The sequence below is a fragment of the Grus americana genome, chromosome 2 (genome assembly GCF_028858705.1).
Source record: "Grus americana isolate bGruAme1 chromosome 2, bGruAme1.mat, whole genome shotgun sequence".
Taxonomy (NCBI): domain Eukaryota; kingdom Metazoa; phylum Chordata; class Aves; order Gruiformes; family Gruidae; genus Grus; species Grus americana.
The window spans coordinates 4,750,975-4,769,024 of NC_072853.1; the positions used below are offsets into that span (position 1 = coordinate 4,750,975).

Genomic DNA, 18,050 nt, shown 5'->3' on the forward strand with positions numbered 1-18,050 from the left:
TTAAATCTGTATGCTTCTTATGTTAAATTGTCCTCCAGTAAATAATTTGCTGGCTCAGTTAAACACAGGATACGCTTCATTAACAAATTTTATTGAGCGGTGTTTTGTTGTACTCTGCATAAGAATTTCTTCTGAATTTGTTGCACACGTATCTGTACAAAAGGGCTCTACAACTCCTTTTAATAACGAACCAAATCAGATTGTCTCAGCCATGTACTGCAGTACTCTTAAGATGAGTAATACTGGAGTGATGTGGGGTGCTTCATTTTTGAAAACACCATTTCCCTCTCAGATGCTTAATGCTAAACTAATATATTCCTTGTCAAAATGTCTTTGCATGTTATTTAGATGGTAATAGTGTGTTAGATTTATTTAACTGTGTGGGATGATAAACCGCATATGATTTGCATTTGAGAAGAAATGCATCAAAGGAATTAACGTTTATGAAAGTTTTATAATCTTTCAGCTTACTGTCATTGCACAGATGCCAGTGTTCGCTGCTGCGCGTGAATGTTCTGCTCCTCTTAGTTGAGGATGTTTTTAGTATGTTTTGTGAAATTGTATACTACTTGTCTTGAGAGAGCTTTAAAAATACCCTGTTTTATTATTTTCAGTAAGTTTTTTATATTGACTTTAATTGTGGCTTGCTTCTTGCACCATTAGGTAGCAGTAAATATATCCTGTGTATCTCAGGCTTGCTTACAGCTTTTGTTTTCTTTGCCAAATGTAAGAATTCCAGATGTATTTCTGTTTTTGTTCAAAGCGTGCAGTCATGGAAAGCTTGCTTTCATACTCGTTTCAGAAGCAGATAAGGGTGTTTGTTTAAAAGAGATTGTAAAGTCTTAAATTTAAAGGAAAAAAAGACAGTAACACCTTTGAGAGGCAAGGATATAAGTCCTTTTCCTGGTTACGGGATTTTTTTTTTCCTTATGCAAATTTTCTGCTAATACTGTACAACTAGTTCACAGTGAGGCAACATTTGCTATACCTGGTTGTATAATGATCTCCTTCTGCACTAACATATCTCTGGCAACTTCTCAGGCATCTTTCTTAAAGCTAATGTTTACTTGTTGTGATAGATACGATACATCAGACAAAAGCTCGATGCAGCACATCTGAGCCGCAAAAATATTTAATCTTTATGGCTCTGGGTGTGAAAGTGAGCTTGATGGAATTCAGTTTGCAAAATCTGAGCTCACAGACAGAATTAGGATCCTGATTTACAGATGCAAAAAGTGAAATTGCTTGTAATAAAAAGCTGGGAATTTTAACATTAGATGCTCAATATGAGGAAAATGTGACAGTTGAAATTAAAAAAATCCCTTTAATTATAGTGCTACAGTAGTGGAATGGCAGTCAACATGCTTACTGAGGTGATGTCATGAAAGTCCTTTCTTTTATGTTTTATCTCCTACTCAGTTCTAATAGATGTTTATTAGAATTTGCCATTTTCATGTTCCCTTCTCACCTGACTACATCCTATAAGAATATTTTTTCAATATTTTTTTAATTATTAAAACATGTACAAAGAACAGCTTTTATTCTGAAAACTTCCCTGCGCTCAAGCCAACATTTCAAATAATACACTTTCCACACCAGGTACCTGTTGTAAGTGCAATACCCTTTTGTGTTTAAACTATAAGATACTACTGTCCCGCATTTATTGTGGAGTAGCTGTGGTTAGCATTTTAATGGTACTGTGTTTGTTACTCTGAGATTGTCAAGGACTTTACTATGAAAATCACTTACTGTATTGCATTGTTAAAAAACTAAGCAAAGCAAAACCAAACCCAAAACACCACCCTGTAAAACAGCAATATAATATGACAATTTTTTTTTTTTTTGTATTAATGCTGTGTGTGTTTCTGTTTCAGGAAAGATGTTGGTTTAAGACGTTTTTTTCCGAAGAGTTTACTAGATTCAGTGAAGGTAATTATAGTTCCAGTTAGTTGTATACTACTTAAAAAAAAAAAGTGTCAGAAATCTGAAAATTGCATTATCATTTTCACTGTGCAGTCATAAGGGAGTTGCTGTGCAGAGAACTTAAGATGGTACTGATTTACGTGGCCTTGCTGAGCTACTGTGAGGGAGGTACATCTCTGCCTCTCAAACCTTGTGGACAAAAGTTCAAAACGAGTCCTTGGATCCTCTGGTATCAAATAACCTTTTTCCCCCCCCCCTAAAAGAGGAATGAGACTTCTGGAGAAAAAGGAAGGGGACATGTAAGAAAGCAGCATATTTATAGTGGCAACTCAACTTGATAAACCATATTCTGCCTTCCTTGCTCAAGACTGTATCTGACTCATTCAAGGAAGATTTCCAGTAATTTCCAGTTATGTTAATCCTAGTTGAGACTATAAATGTTAGTCAAATCTCGCTTCCATTGAAGTCCATATGTTCCCAAAGTAAAAAAGGCAAATCCTCGACATGTTTTGAAGAGGGAGGTTAAGAATGGTCACCATGTATTTTTACAGCTATAGCCATATGATATGAACGTCTTGGTAAAATATCTCTTACCATTCATATATGAAAGAATAAATCATAAACTGATATTTTAGAGCTGGTTTTGGTAAGCAGTGATGGTTTTACAGAAATAATAGAATTCAACTTCAGATTTAGAAAGTTTCTAAATTGTGATTTAAATGGATAAACAGAAAAGGTCGGTCATGAAGGGGGTTTGTTTCAGAAGGCTTTTGAAAATCGGAAGCTAATGAAGTCAAATGGATTTAAGTAATCCCTCCACATTTTAATTTAAGGAATTATCTGAAACTGTATTCTCTGCTAAAGGGAAAAATTGTGGTGAGAGGCTCCAGAGGTAAAAGAATGAATATCTCAAAAAATGATGTTATGGAGCCAGAAAACGGATGAAGAAAGAAAACTGCTCATTAGAAGTCATGAAATGGAGAGGATAGCAAAAAGAAATAGCAAAAATTGCCAGAAGAGGAGGCTGAATAGAACCTTGCAAAGACATGAAAAAAATGTTGGACATATGAAGAGGAAAAACAAGGGAAGGAAAAGTGGGTCTGATTTTTAATGAAAGTGAAATATCTATTAAAATTAATCTAGAATTGATTCAGATGATTAAATCACTCTCTCACTTTTGCGAAGACCAATGATTTTGAACTGGCAGGCAAAGGAGGGCTCCTGATGGCCATGAAATATAAAATTAACTCTCTATTAGTGAGGTAAAGCTTAGAGTGTAGTGCAGTGGTAATCAAATTTGTTGATGTTACATGTTTAAGGAGATGCCAGCTATACAGAGGATATCACTGTACGTATAGGAAGACCAGAAGGCTGGAAAAATGAAAATCAAAATATTCAACAGTGCAAAGTAATGAGGTGATATAGAGGGGTTTAAACCCAGAAAGTTCAGCTTTATTTGGGGAGCTCATTAAATAAATAAAAAAACCTCAGGAGTTTAAAGACATCTATATATTAGCAGGTCACAGAGTGCCTTTAAGGCATGACGTTGTAAAAGAAAGCAAGTGCTGTCCCAGGAGGTGTCTAGGGAGGTTTCTCCAGGAGGAAACATTAAAGTTATTGGACAATGAGTTGTATCTCATATATGCTGCAAATAGTTCTCTTTATCCATGTTCAAGAAAGAATAAGTCAGCCTAATTCAAGTACAGAGGGAAAGTTAGTGAGTCAACAGACCTTCCATTTTCATTACTTCACCTTCCTGCGTTGAGCTTAGTAGATTAATAAATGGTTCCTCTAAGATGACGTGACTGCTGAGCCATGGCTCTCTTCTGTTATGGAAGAGGTGTGTTTTTCTGTGTTTACACCTTATTAATGATCTCAATGTTAAAGTGAAGAGGAAGTCTTTGTGGACTTAAAAGAGCCAAATAACATAGTGGAAGTCAAGATGATGCTGACACACTCCAGGAGAACAAACCACGCGCAGAATAAAGTATCTTTCAACAATCGAGTGGCTGAAATACTTGGGACAAGTTGAGCTCGCAGATTTTTTTTTTCCTTTAACAGTATCTTGCTCCTGGTATTTGCCAGCTGTTCGGTTAAGGCTAAGGTCTTCAGTTCCCTTAATGTCGGTTTTCTCTGTAAAAAGCAAGATAACAGAAAGGTGCAGTATAGTTTGTCTGAGTCCTGACAAAGTCTGAGGCAGCTCTGGGTGCAGCAGGGAGGTCTCCTGACTGCCAGGTACGTTCTTTATCCTACCCAAGTACCCGCAGCCTGTAATGATCCAGCTGAGAGCTGGTAAAAGGTTCTGCTGAAGTGATGCAATAATTTGAAATTACAACAAAATGGCAGATTTCTTCGTTAACTTTATAACACAAAGTTTTTGTGCTGAGCTGAGGGGTTTTTTTTCAACCCATATATGCGTCGTTACAAAACTGATCATCATTTTGTATGTGAATATGCAACACCCTTGGATCACTGCTATTAGCGTAACTCTTTTCTGAACACTCCTTTTAAAAAAAAAAATCTGGCTATTTAGAGTTCTGAATGTTCTTTAAAGGCTTGCTAAAAATGAATGCCTAATCTGACTGGAAGTGCTAACCATGAAAGGAAGTTTCTATTTGTGTAGTGCCTGGAGCTGTTATAGGCAACATCAAAGGAGGAAGAATTTTAGTGCTGTTACAATAGGGCATTCAGATGCGTTTTGGTAGAGGAACAATGGTAATTCCTGTCTTAACCTTGACATATTGCAAAAATAATAAAGGTTTTGCCTTCTATCATTGTTTTTAGTTGGAAGATACATTAGAAATGGGTATTAACAAGTTTTTTTAAAATCTATTCAGTCACTTCAGACACAGGTCAAGCTTTGGCAAAGGGAAAAAGAATAGATGTGTTTGTGGTTTTGACGTTTTGGCACTATGTGATGTAAGCAATGATGAAGAAACAGTGGGTCACTTGGCTCTACACTACTCACAGAGCATACCTGTTACTCTTATGATTAGGACAGATGAGGAGATGGTACTGCAGTTTTGTCTAGATGAATTCTGGTGTCTAAACCCAGATGTTTTTATTCAGGATTCTTGGTTGCTTGTTCAGTTTTGGGGCATGTTAAAAGGAATGCTTCTTAGATTCTCTTTTTATTATGATATGAATGGCAGCCTTCCCGGGGATTATACACTGTATACAGACAGATGCTTCACTTTTCGTAAGTCTTAGCTTAGTTATCCTTTTTTTTATTACTATTATTTTTAAATGTAGTTGTTTGAAAGCCTGCTTGTATCCGCTACATGCTTTCTTTTTCAGGATGTCATAAAATCATAGAATCTTTAAGGTTGGAAAAGACCTCTAGTATCATCAAGTCCGACCGTCAGTTTGTAATTAGGTGTCTTGCTCTGTTCCACTGTCCCAGATGCTGGGAGGATGATTTATGCTGCTCTAAGTGGTTATTTCTACCCTGAAAAGAGTTAATAAAATGATATGCAGTATTTTTAAAATAGTTTAATTTAGATGTTTCTTTTTACCTTTTATATGGAAGTTATTTTGCGTATTATCAGACTTCAAGAATCCACTGTATTATGGATAGTCTAAGTGTGGTGGGTTGAGCCTGGCTGGGGGCCAGGTGCCCACCAGAGCCGCTCTGTCACTCCCCTCATTCACTAAACAGGGGAGAAAAGGCATAACAAAATGCTTGTAGGTCGAGATAAGGACAGGGAGAGATCACTCACTAATTGTTGTCACGAGCAAAACAGACCAAACTTAGAGAGGGAATTCATCTAATTTATTACTAGGCAAAACAGAGTAGAGGAATGAGAAAATAAAATCAGCTCTTAAAACATTTCCCCCCACCCCTCCATCTTCCCGGGCTCAACTTCACTCCCGGCTTCAACCTTCCCCCCCTCAGCGGCACAGGGGGACGGGGAATGGGGGTTACGGTCAGTTCATCTCACGGTGTTTCTGCTGCTTCTTCATCCTCAGGGGGAGGACTCCTCTCATCGGTCCCCTGCTCCAGCATGGAGTCCCTCTCACGGGGTGCAGACCTTCAGGAGCAAACTGCTCCAGTGTGGGGTCCCCCACGGGGTCACAAGTCCTGCCAGCAAACCTGCCCTGGCGTGGGCTCCTCTCTCCACGGGTCCACCGGTCCGGCCTGGAACTTGCTCCAGCATGGGCTTCCCACGGGCCGCAGCCTCCTTCAGGTGCCTCCACCTGCTCCAGCGTGGGGTCCTCCACAGGCTGCAGGTGGAACCTCTACACCCCCTCATCCTTCCTCCATGGGCTGCAGGGGGACAGCCTGCTTCACCATGGTCTTCACCACGGGCTGCAGGGGGATCTCTGCTCCAGCGCCTGGAGCTCCTCCTCCCCCTCCATCTGCACTGACCTTGGTGTCTGCAGAGTTTCTTACATCTTCTCACTCCTCCCTCCGGCTGCAAAAGCTCTCTAAATGTTTTTCTTCTTCTTAAATATGTTATCACAGAGGCGCTGATTGGCTCGGCCTTGGCCAGCGGCGGGCCCGTCTTAGAGCCGGCTGGCATTGGCTTTATCAGACACAGGGGGAGCTTCTAGCAGCTTCTCACAGAAGCCACCCCTGTAGCCCCCCCGCTACCAAAACCTTGCCACGCAAACCCAACACACTAAGATACTATGTGCAGAGATTAAGACAGTTGTTATTACCAGATAAGAGAATGGTGATTTAAGTTTAAAACCTAGTATGAAGGTGTAGGTTGCTGTGTTTTGGTATTGGTACACAGTTAAGAAGTTGGGATAAATGAGGAAACTAGAAAAAATAGTTCCTGCAAAGGTTAACATGTTGTCTTTTATTATAATTTATTCAAAACATTATGAGTTAGATATTCCCTCTGTAATGTATAGCAAAAATAATTTTGTTCCCAAGGAGATGTTAGAAGGCAGAACTGTTACTTGCATTTTGAAGTGTCTTGTCTTTTTTGAGAATTGTCTGCATCTCATTGATAAATAAACTGTTAGTGATACTAATTGACTGCAACTCTTAAAATGTACCATCACTGATGAGATTTAAAATAATTGATCATTGAACATTTTAATACACAGGCCAAAACACTACGAAAATTAATCCAACAAACATTTCGACAGTTCGCCAACCTCAATAGAGAAGAAAGTATTTTGAAATTCTTTGAGATCCTCTCTCCAGTGTACAGATTTGACAAAGAATGCTTCAAGTGTGCTCTTGGTGTAAGTAGAGGAATGTAACAGTCACCAGAATACATGCTGTAGTTATGAGTCCAATTGTTTTTGCTCAGTTCTGCAACTAATTGCGTGCTTAGTTCCCGTTTTGATGTAGAGACGAGTCCTTGGATTTTCTTAACAACAAAATATGTTTATTAATTTTATTTAGAACTTTCTCAGTTGACTGTTAAAAAAGCACCATTCATTATTAGGGTAAGAATTGTACATTATTAAATATTTTTATTGGTGCTTTGTTTGTGAAAGTCAAGCAGTTTTTATCCTGGTTTCCTGAGGAAATGAGACTTCTCAGCTTCTTCTGTTTGTAAATTTTCCTCTAGTGCCTCTTAATCTCTACCAGTTTCAAACCAATTTTGAGAAGGGGCTTTAAGTCTGCAAGCTTTGTGAAAACAGACACGGAAGTAGAAATTAGAACATGAATATCAATGTCCATGAGAAGAGAAGAGGAAATATAGGAAATATATAGTTGTCATGTAGACCTAAGATAAACCACATGGAAACGCATTTTGTGTAGCACAGATCCCCAGGAAACCAGTCATGAGGAGTTTTGCTACTTATAGAATTACTTGATTTTAATATATTTTTAAATGTTGAAGAGTTTAAAAGCTTCTAGAGATTGGTTACTAAGAACTGTAATTATAATATGGGAGGATAGTGTTCCATAACAAGGTCTTGTCTTAATACTGAAATTTTCCCCTTTCTCCTTCGATTCTGAAGTCAAGCTGGATTATTTCAGTGGAACTGGCAATTGGCCCAGAAGAAGGAATCAGTTACCTTACAGACAAGGGTGCAAATGTAAGTCTACTTCTGTTTTCTTTTCTCACTTACTGTCTTAACAGCCATGACCTGTTGTGAACTGAAATTCACACAAAGGGGAATGACAAGTCTAATCTTTGAGTTAAACACAGAAGGGCTGGGAAATTCAGCCTGTTCAGCTGTTATTCAGATACTAACTCATGATTTGGGATCAGAGAAAATGCAGTTGGGTTAACTAGAGAGACAGGGTCAGCCTTAGCTCTGAATTTGTTGGCTTTTGTACTCAGTGAAGTGCTCATGGAATTCAAAACATTAGTGGTGACTTTTTAACAATGAAACATGCAAATTATTCTTAATTATTCTCCCTTCTCTTAGGAAGAATGTATAAATGACGAGCTTGTTTAATCAGTTAGTATTCAGCATTTGTGCAGTAGTTGCTGCCTTATTTGCTTTATATCATGCCCTTAATAACCTTTATATTACCTGATATTGGCAGTGTTACAGTATTTCTTGTACACCTCCATGGTGCAAGGGAGTTGCGTTCGGACGGGTTCTTCTGGTAAAATGTCTGAGACCATACCTTAAGTTAAGCCTGTGTCCAACTTCTGTTGAAATTAATTCAAAGGCAGTGAAAAGGTTTGGAGATGAGGAATATGTAGCCAGCTAAGAACATACCTTTCACAGCAGTCTGGAGGTATGTGAGGTATGCTGAGTGCACGTTCCATGTGGTTAACCTGTTGAGTTTTCTTTCTTGACCTCCTAGAGGTTGTTTCCACGATGTACTTTAGTGTGAGCCTGGAGTTACTCAACAGTGACCTCTGTAGGCAAACCTGGTGCTTGGTTTCATTTTGCAAATACTGTGGATATTTGTATCTGTTGTTAGGCAAAATCTAAGAAAACTGTAGAAAGAAACAGAGGAACAGATTTCTGTAAGTGTAGTTTTGAGATGACAGACTACACATAATTTTGCAACATCAGGAATAAAGGCAAAGTATTTTGCTGTAATTTTGAAATCTTCCCTGCTTTTTCCATTGCCTTTCCGCAGCCAACTCATCTAGCAGACTTTAATCAAGTGCAAACTATTCAGTATTCAAACAGTGAAGACAAGGACAGAAAAGGGATGTTGCAACTCAAGATAGCAGGTGCACCTGAGGTATGATATTATGAGTTATGATAAACTTACTAGCTTTGATTTTCCTGGGAAGGGGTGGATATAAGTATATTCTTAATGAAGACATTCTGTATATTGTACTTTTCTTCTGGTCTGTAACTTCATTCTGGATTTTTCTGCTGTCTGCGTAATTATGATATACTCAAAGCATACTTCAGTACTCAAAGCATACTTCACTTTTGCACGTGCATGTTTAAGCTGGGGAGTGCCTATCTGTATGCATACAAAGACTTCGGTTACAGTTAAACTCTCTTGCTTCTCCTGTAGTTACAGCCACGGCATTATATTTTAACATTTCCATTCCGGGCATTCTGCAGTTGTTTGATTTTTCTTGTTCTTTAAGGGGAAAGGAAAGCTGAGTGTGAGCAGTTCTCATTATACTAGTCAGATATTTTTGCTTTTAAAAATGATGTAGAGCTCATTACATGTTTTAGGTTTAGCATCTGGTGCTTGTATACTTCAATATTTGTAAAAGAAGCTTAATTTAAACATTCTAGCCCTTCAGTGTAGCTTAATAGTAGCCTGCATATGTATATGATGCTACGTCCTAAAGAGGAAATGGAGCAATTTCACTTTTGTGAAAAGGGGAAATATGAAAGAGAGAAGATTTCTTCCCTAATATTACATGGAGACAAAGCTGGAAGTGAAATCAAATCTTTTCCTTCCTCCTATGCACTGGAAAACAGTCACTGTGGTAGAGAAGGATTGGGGGCAAGTTGGCAATTCTGTGCCAGCAGGGGATGATGAATATTGATGGTATTAAAATTAATAGCTTGTCTGTATGTCTCTCATCTCCTTTTCCACTGTCTTTTGTCTTTTTCTTTTTTGATCCTTTTTGAAATTGGGAAGGTTACATTTTAGGGCAAATAAATTGCTGCAAAAGAGTGGAAAAAAGATACAACCTGTAAGAGTTTTAAGGAATAAGTAGCTTCTTCAGAACTGTCATAGCCGGAAGAGTCATAGCAGTTGTAATGAACAGTGGTTGACTGAAAGTTTTGGTAGCAAGCCACTTAATAAGCCTGGATTAATGTTACATTTGGGTGGAAGGTTTTATCAGCTGTGCTTTCTGAACCTTGTGTTTTACATTTGCTACATAAAAGGTACAGCAAGAATGTGATAGTTCTTTGCTCACCCACATTTTTCTGTTTACTGTTTGCAAGTGTGTGTAAAGTTCTGATGCAATGACACAGCTGTTCTACTCAGTGTTTGCAACTACAATAATACCTCTTTGTTGGTGCCTTGTTTTTTTCCTTCTTTAGCCTCTGACAGTGACAGCACCATCCTTAACCATTGCAGAGAATATGGCTGACTTGATAGACGGATATTGCCGGCTGGTGAATGGAGCTACGCAATCTTTTATTATCAGGCCACAGAAAGGTAAGGAGGTGTTTCATTCTGGTAGTTGCTATACTCGTATCTACTGATAGATTATTTTGCACTTGAATAGAAGACACAAGGTAGCAGCAAAACCCTCACTTGGAGGCTCTTGCCTTTGAAGGAGGATCCATGATGTATTTTTGTTATGAGAAACACTGATAGGAAATGTCACTCCATCAAAAATTACTTAATGGCTGATAATTTAGACTGGTTTTCAGTAATCACTGCTTTACACTATTCTAAACTTAACTAGCAGAACTAAATTGTAATTAAAGGCACTCCTAACAAGAATGTGTTATCCTGAAATGTGATTCCCTGATATACAAGTGGAAATTCAGAGAGGTTGGTTAGGATGCATTTCTGCCTTCCTCCTAGATACTCAAAACATCTGTTTAAAAAATAAAAACTTTGAGAGAAGTCTCATGACCTTTTCTCGTAAAATAGAACTAAAGCAGAGATGCACTTTGTAGTGTTGATCAGTTGTTTGTGTAGCAACCCACAAGCTGGAAGCAGTAAGACCAGGGTGCAGGTATACCTAGCTTTAAAGAGAGAATTTAATTAAATTTTGTTAGATTTTTTTTCTAATTTCAGCCAGCTTTAATTGTTGAAAACCACCCAGGGAAAACTACTTAAGAATGGAAATTTCTGTCCTTCTGTACTAATCTTTACTTCTGGAAATTCATCACTGGTTTTCCCTGGTGTAGTTGTTCAAAAGCAGTAATGTTGTTGGTATAGTTCAGGTCTTTCACAAATGTAGCATCTTGCCTGTGCATGGCTCTGAAGTCTGCCTGTACCCTTCTGTTGTCAAAAAAAAAAGAACAAAACTTGCGTTAGTCATGCAACCTTACCTTCGTACAAAGGAAAGCCTTCCCTCAACACAAACTCGGCTCTTCTAGCCAGCTCAGTGCGCAACTCAGTGATGAGGAACCATTGGCACCACAGTTCGACACCAAAAGGATAAGCTAGCACCAGTGATAGTGCTAGTTCATTGTTCCAGAAATAAAACATCACAAACCAAGATTTTAATTTCATTAGTCTAGTCTATACATGTAAGCGATTGTCTTTTGTGCCTCTTCTCTTCTGAAAAATTGTGGTTTAGGGTTTGTTACAATCCTTATTATTGACTCCCAAAGCTTTCCTTCTAATAGCCAGTGGTTTGGCTGTTTTTCAGCTTGAACTGTAGTAGCCAAAGTTGAGCTTTTAAAACTTTTTCATATCTTAACACATTACCTCTCCCCACCTCTCAGTCATACTAAGTTAATAGAGGACTCTGCTTTTTCTTCAGAGGCACACATGTAGAGTATGTCCAATTCTTGCCACTTCTGCACCAGTGGTATCTCAGAAATTTGGTCCGTTCAGTCTACACTGCCAGTGCTATTATTACCGGCTTGTTCCTCTGCTACTAGAATGCCTTTTCTTTTCTTACCTATACGTAAATGCACTTAACTCCACAAAATACCACTGCCTGATGATTTCCAGTTGTCATTCATGACAGCAACTGCAGGCAGCCACAGCCTTCTAGTCTTAGCTCTGTTCATCCAGTGCTGTGCATTGTGGCATTGATTGTGCTCCAGCCGTTTGTGTTTCCATTTCCCAGCAAAACTTCTGCTGTTCTTGTCCAAGCAAGGGAGCAGCTCCCAGTCAAAATCTCTACAGGATTTACTATGTCCTCTTCAATACTTCCTTGTTCCATGATGCATAGAAGCAACCGCCATCTGAGATTAGCAGGGCATGTGATTCTTGACTTACTGCTGCTGTAAGTAGCAATAAAAATTGACCCACTGTATTTGCACTTTTCCTTTCTAATTCTCATCTTCCTCTGACCTGACTTGCTTATCATTCAACTATATGTCTTCTAGACTCACTAAGCTCTGTTAAGGGCAAGATCTCTGATTTTTCTATGTACAGTACTAGACACAATATGCCTTACACTGTGCTTTGCCAGTAGGCATGAATGCAAAATAAATCAATGCATTTAACGGAGTGTGTTTATTTGTGTGATATACTTACTGTTGTATTTTAACATAGTGCAAACAAGCAATGATTGAGTTAAAGGAACATTATATAGTGCTTTGGGAACACTCCTCTTTATGCAAACATGAAGAGAATCCCAGTTAAAATAAATTGTGGAGTTCTTTTGTCTGAGGTTTCTTTTTTTGAATTTCATAGCAATACTCAGCATATTAATTAAACATTTGGTAGGAGAGCTGTCCCCACCATGATCTGCACTCCCAGATCCCTCCCACAGTGAGCTTTGATTATACAAGGCACATGAGAAACAAATCATGTAGCAACTCTGGATGCAACAGATGTGTTTTCTCTCCTCTTTGAGATTTCCCAACCCCTCTTTGTTGTAGATGTACATGTTTACTGCAAGTCTCCTCATAAATTATCCTTCCTGATTAGTAAAAGAACCTGTGTTTTTGTGATACTATCTTTCTCGCTATCCGTTAATATTCCAGTTTCTCTTGATTTGGTGAGAGCACTTGCTAATGTTTAAGACCTGGACAGTATTTGGCATATTTCCATTCAGTTTGTTTTATTTTTCATAAATATTTTGGCACATAGGTCCCTTTAGACCAATGTGGAAACTTTAAACTTAGTATTTGTGTTTCCATTATCACACTTAACTCTTACAGGCAAAGAGCACAAATGAAGCAACTGATAAAAACTTAAACTGATATTAAGTACCTATTTACTGATTAAACCATGCACTAAGTAGTTTTCCTGTGATCAAGGTCTAGTGGCTGAATTTCGTATCTATTAGTTACTTTAAACAAGCTTTATAGGTAGCACAATATTGTCAAAACTCTACAAAAGGCTAGAAAGACAGAGAAAAAAAAACACCTGAGCAACTCAAATAGTTATCTGATTGTCATTCCTTTATACCAGAACTCACCTTTGCCAAGATACACTCCCTTTGAATCTAAAAGGATTACAGCTAAATGAAAACTCAGAATTTTGAATTTCAGAATACCAAAATTAAATAATCCATGAAGTTCTCCAAATAAGTGTTTTCCGCTTTCACACAAATTAACTGTGAGCACTGTTTTCCTTTTAATGGAATGGCAACATGTATTCTAATTCTTATGATACTGTTATCACTTTGACTAATTTGACCCCTCACTGATTTCGCTTTCACTGTGATCGGTGGGTCCATCCCAGCCCCTCTCGGCTGCTCCTCCCTCCTCACACGTCTCCCTGCTCCAGCGCGGGCCCTTCCCCGGGCTGCAGTCCTTCAGGGACAACCTGCTCCCGCCTGGGCTCTCCACGGCCGCAGCTCCTGCAGGAAATACCCCCCTGCTGCGGCGTGGGGCCCTCCCCGGGCTGCAGGCTGGGTCTCTGCTCCAGCGGGGTCTCTCCAGGGCTGCAGGGGATCCCTGCTCCGGGCCTGCAGCACCTCCTGCCCCCCTCCTCCTCCTCCTCCGGCCTCGGGGTCCCTCTGCTGCTGCTCCCTCCTTGGCTTCCTCCTCCTCTGCCTGTGCCGCCTGTGGCCCTTGCTGAAACCTGTTTTCCCCCCGGCACCCCCAGCTTGGCTGAGGGGCTCAGCTGTGTCCTGCGCTGGGGCCGTTGGAGCCGGCTGGGACTGGCTGGAACCGGCTGTGCGCGGCACGGGGCAGCCCCGGCCTCTCCTCACACAGGCTGCCCTGCAGCCCCCGCTACCAGCACCTGGCACCGACACCCCAATACAATCATGTATGTCCCATTTTTTTAATTGAATATAGAGTTGGGCAGAATTGTTGTGGGTTTCAACTTGTGAAAAACAACATATGCTTTTACAGGGATACTGTTAGTAATGAATTTTGACTTCAGACCTACAAGGGTCTAATGAATGTTTCGTATTTTATTTGGGATATAAGCTGTAAATGAATGACTACCAATTTGGGAAACACTGCCTGAAGTGAGCAGTTTGTATCCAGAGAGCATGTAGGCGTCCATAAGATCAGCTTTGATACGCCATTTCAACAGTAGTTCCGTGTGGATGGATTTTTCTTGAATTTTCTCCAGAGAAAGGGGAGGCGTCTCTAATAGTACTTTATAGCAGGGGTTTATTTCTGGCTGGTTTTTGCTCTTTTTTTTTTCACATATGCTTACTTTTCCAGTTTCCGCTGTCCATATCTGGCCCTCCACTTAACGCATCTCTCCAGCAGCCAAAAGGGGGATGTCGTCCGTGTAGCTGATCAATGCATACATCAGATTGTGGCTCAGGAGCGGTGCTGGTGCTCCTTCCTTCTCGTCAGGGCTGAGCGTGCGTCGTTCACCTCTCCCACCCCTGTCAGCCCAAACACAAGGGCCCAGTTCTGTTCAGTGCATGACAGCGTGTTGCTCTGCTACTAATGAGAGCAAAATCAGTCATGCCTCATAGAATTTGGCAAAGGACAGTGAAAAGGAAGATGATCAGAAATAATGGGTATTTACTTACGTTGAACCCATGCATTCTGTCTGTTTTTCCAACCAATCTGGAAACAGACATTCATTTCACTTGGGTCAGAGTCTCTGCTTTTCTCTGTCCGTCCCCATCATTTTCTCTTGCCATTTTCCAGCCATCTTGAATTCCTTGCACCTTTGTCACACTCATTAACTGTATCATACTGCTACCCCTCAACTAACTACGTAATACCACTTCTATTCACATTCTCCTTATCTCACAAAATGTGTAGAGTGAGATTAAAATGGAATCAGGATTTTGTTGTGAAAGAGATGTTTCATTATGATCCTTGCTTTATATTTCACACCAATAGGAAGCTGTTAAGTGACTAGGGACTAACAGAATGGGAGTCTCATGGTTAATGAAATTTAATACTGCACTGGAAAATTAGATTCTGTCTGTCTTTCAGATGCTTTTTGATAGGCAGCAATTGACTTCAGCATACACTAGCAGTTGTCACCTATGGTATTTCTCACTTTCTTAAGAGGTTGGGGTCTACGTTTGCAGGAGAGAGAAACAATCTGATCTACAGCTGAGGTCGCTACTTTGAACATATAAAGCATTGTGGCCCTGCAAGTGTCCTGAAACCATTCACTGATGTTTCTGAAGTCCCCAAATATGATACTGATGCACTCCACACACAAAAAAAACCCTAGAGGAAATTAAAATTCCATCTTTAGAATACAGTTTGAATTGTGTGCAGTTAATATGCGATGGAGCTAAATATTAAAGAGCAAAGAAAATTATTTTGAATAGCTGCTGATTAATTGTGCATCCGTTATCTTGATTTAAAAATATGTAATGAAGTTAACGTTGCAATTTAATGAAGTTCTTTTAACACAGAGGTTTGTATGTTTGAGCCTCTTCGTAAACCGTTAAAAACAGACTGCAAGTATGTTTCACCAGTAACACGTGTGATTCATCAGCAACATCTAAACCATTAAAACCATTGCCAAACGTAGGAGCAGTGTTGGAATAACTAACTAGCAGCGTAACTTGATGTAAACTAGAACACAGGATGCTTTCACAGCTAATGACTGACAGCTGATGTAGATATCAGGTGGAACTTAAGATTCTTCTGAGTGTTCTTCACAATGCCAGGGAGGCCTGCACAGTAGCGGCCAGGACTCTTCTGCCTGTTTCTCCAAGCTTGATGTCTTTTGCCCAGTTCCATCCAGTGCGAATCCTCTAGTGCCCATTACAGTCTCTCTTTTTTGGGGTACCTACCCCCCAGTCTTTTTATTGCCAGGCTGTCACCTTCATGCCTTTGATCTCACACTCGTCAATCCACACTACCTCTAGGGATCTTTGCCTTTTGTTTCTTTCCCCAAAAAGTATCATTTACCCTAATCCACAATCAATTTACAATACCTTTATTTCCCAACTCATGCTTCTTGTATAGTCTTGCTGTCCTTCCTCCACCCTCCAGTTTCAGGTGCTTGCTCTAGGCACTCTGCCAAGCTGCTCTAGGTCATCTTCCAAATCACAGCTCCTTGTTTCCCTTCTTTCCTGCATCTTCCTTTTCAACACCCTCCATCAGACCTTGAGGTGCAGCTGTCTTACCCTTTCTGCACTTAAGGTGGACTTGCTTGCTCTTCAGCATTTTCAAGTACAGTCAAGCCTGTCTCTTTTTATTCCAGTGTCCAGTCCCACTGGGAAAGATGTGACTTTGTAGCCCTGGGCTTGATTTGGAGCATCTGCCCCTTATTTTGTAAGGAGGGAGCATGTGCAGCCCAAGCCCAATGCTGGAGTCTTCTCAGTGAGGAGGAATTTAGTTTTGAGGCTGTGTAAGACCTCTGTTGACCATGCCTGTATTGCAATGGTGTTCCCCCTCCGAAATACCTGATAGCTTGTCCAAAATTAGGCAGACTTTAACCGAGATGGTGAGAGGAAACATCCCGGTACAACACTCGTATCAATATATGGTACATCACCGCTTGAAACCATAGAGGTATAGACAATTTCCAAAGAAAATTACTGTGGGATTTTTGGTTTTCTTAACATGAAAAGGTCTGATCTGTCCTCTAAAAGCCAGCCAGCCAGCCCGAGGCAGAAATTTAGCTTGGAATCAGTAGACTGGAGTGTAGGAAAGTTGTAGGAAATGGAAAGTGGATCTCTGTGAGCTTAACAGGCCATGCTGTTAGCATAATTTATAACTTAAACATTGCTTCAAATAAACTTGCAACCAGACCTAGGTTGGTGAGCCACGTGATGTTCTTCCTTTAGACAGCAAAAAAATTGTACAAAATACTGTAGTTTGCCTTGTTGAGCATGGCAGTTGGGTATTGGGATTTCTCTACTCAGTCCCATAATACACAAAGGCGAGTCTGTATGTAGTTTACTTCTACAATGTCTGGAAATCTCAGAAAATTTAACAGGGTAAAAACAAACTAGAATTTACATGATTTTCTGTAAACAATACACATCACCATTTTCTGAAAGTGTGGATATTCCATTTTCTCTCAGGTTGCTTTATCAGTGCTACAGTGATTTAGAGAGTGAAACCCGATTTAATTGCCCACCTTCTCTCCTTCCCTGCATACTTCAATCTACTGTAAATCGTTGATGTTTTAGTAAATGATTAGTAACTTCTCCATCATCCTTCCCCACAGGGATACCAAGTGTCTCATCAAATCCAATAAGGAAAAAAACCCACTTGATTATGTACATCCAAGCTTTTATACACAATAACATTATGAAAGACTGGCAAGGATTTGAAAATAGTTTACAGAAAGCTAACTTCATCTCTGGCTACTAAGCATTGCTATTGTATAATCTCAACCAAATTTGAAATCAATATATGTTATGTTACGTGCTTTAATGATTTATTTCAGTTGTCTTGCTTGGAAGTCCATTTGGCTTCAATTGTTTTATTTATACGTTAGCACTTAGCACATTTTAGAGATAAAAGAAAAGCATTTCTTATTAGAGAGATGAGATACTGTCATACCTTCTGCAGGTGATTTATTGGAGTTATTTATTAAGAATAAAAAAGAACTTTTATATTCTATATACATTGTTCTCTTAGATAAGAGTTTGCCAAAAGGTCTGTATCACTGGGTAGAAGGACTTGTGTTGATATGCTGGTCTTAATATATGTATAGAACAGTCTTTTGAATCAACATAAGTTTCCCTGACAGATTGTGATGATTGTTGTTTCAGGCATGTATGTATTGTGCTTTG

At 39.5% G+C, this 18,050-nt stretch overlaps 1 protein-coding gene across 18 annotated transcripts in view; it reads left to right on the forward strand.

Annotated features, from left to right (window-relative positions):
• The window catches only part of PTK2 (protein tyrosine kinase 2), a 224,137-nt gene that overhangs the window by 133,561 nt on the left and 72,526 nt on the right, over positions 1-18,050 (forward strand). For all 18 annotated transcript variants that reach the window (XR_008575651.1, XM_054814477.1, XM_054814476.1 and 15 more), the window contains 5 exons: positions 1,875-1,929; positions 6,982-7,122; positions 7,852-7,929; positions 8,936-9,043; positions 10,321-10,438. Coding sequence is in view for 17 of the 18 variants with exons in the window: in XM_054814477.1 (XP_054670452.1) it covers positions 1,875-1,929; positions 6,982-7,122; positions 7,852-7,929; positions 8,936-9,043; positions 10,321-10,438 (500 nt within the window). In the remaining variant the exon portion in view is untranslated. The remainder of the gene's footprint in view (positions 1-1,874; positions 1,930-6,981; positions 7,123-7,851; positions 7,930-8,935; positions 9,044-10,320; positions 10,439-18,050) is intronic.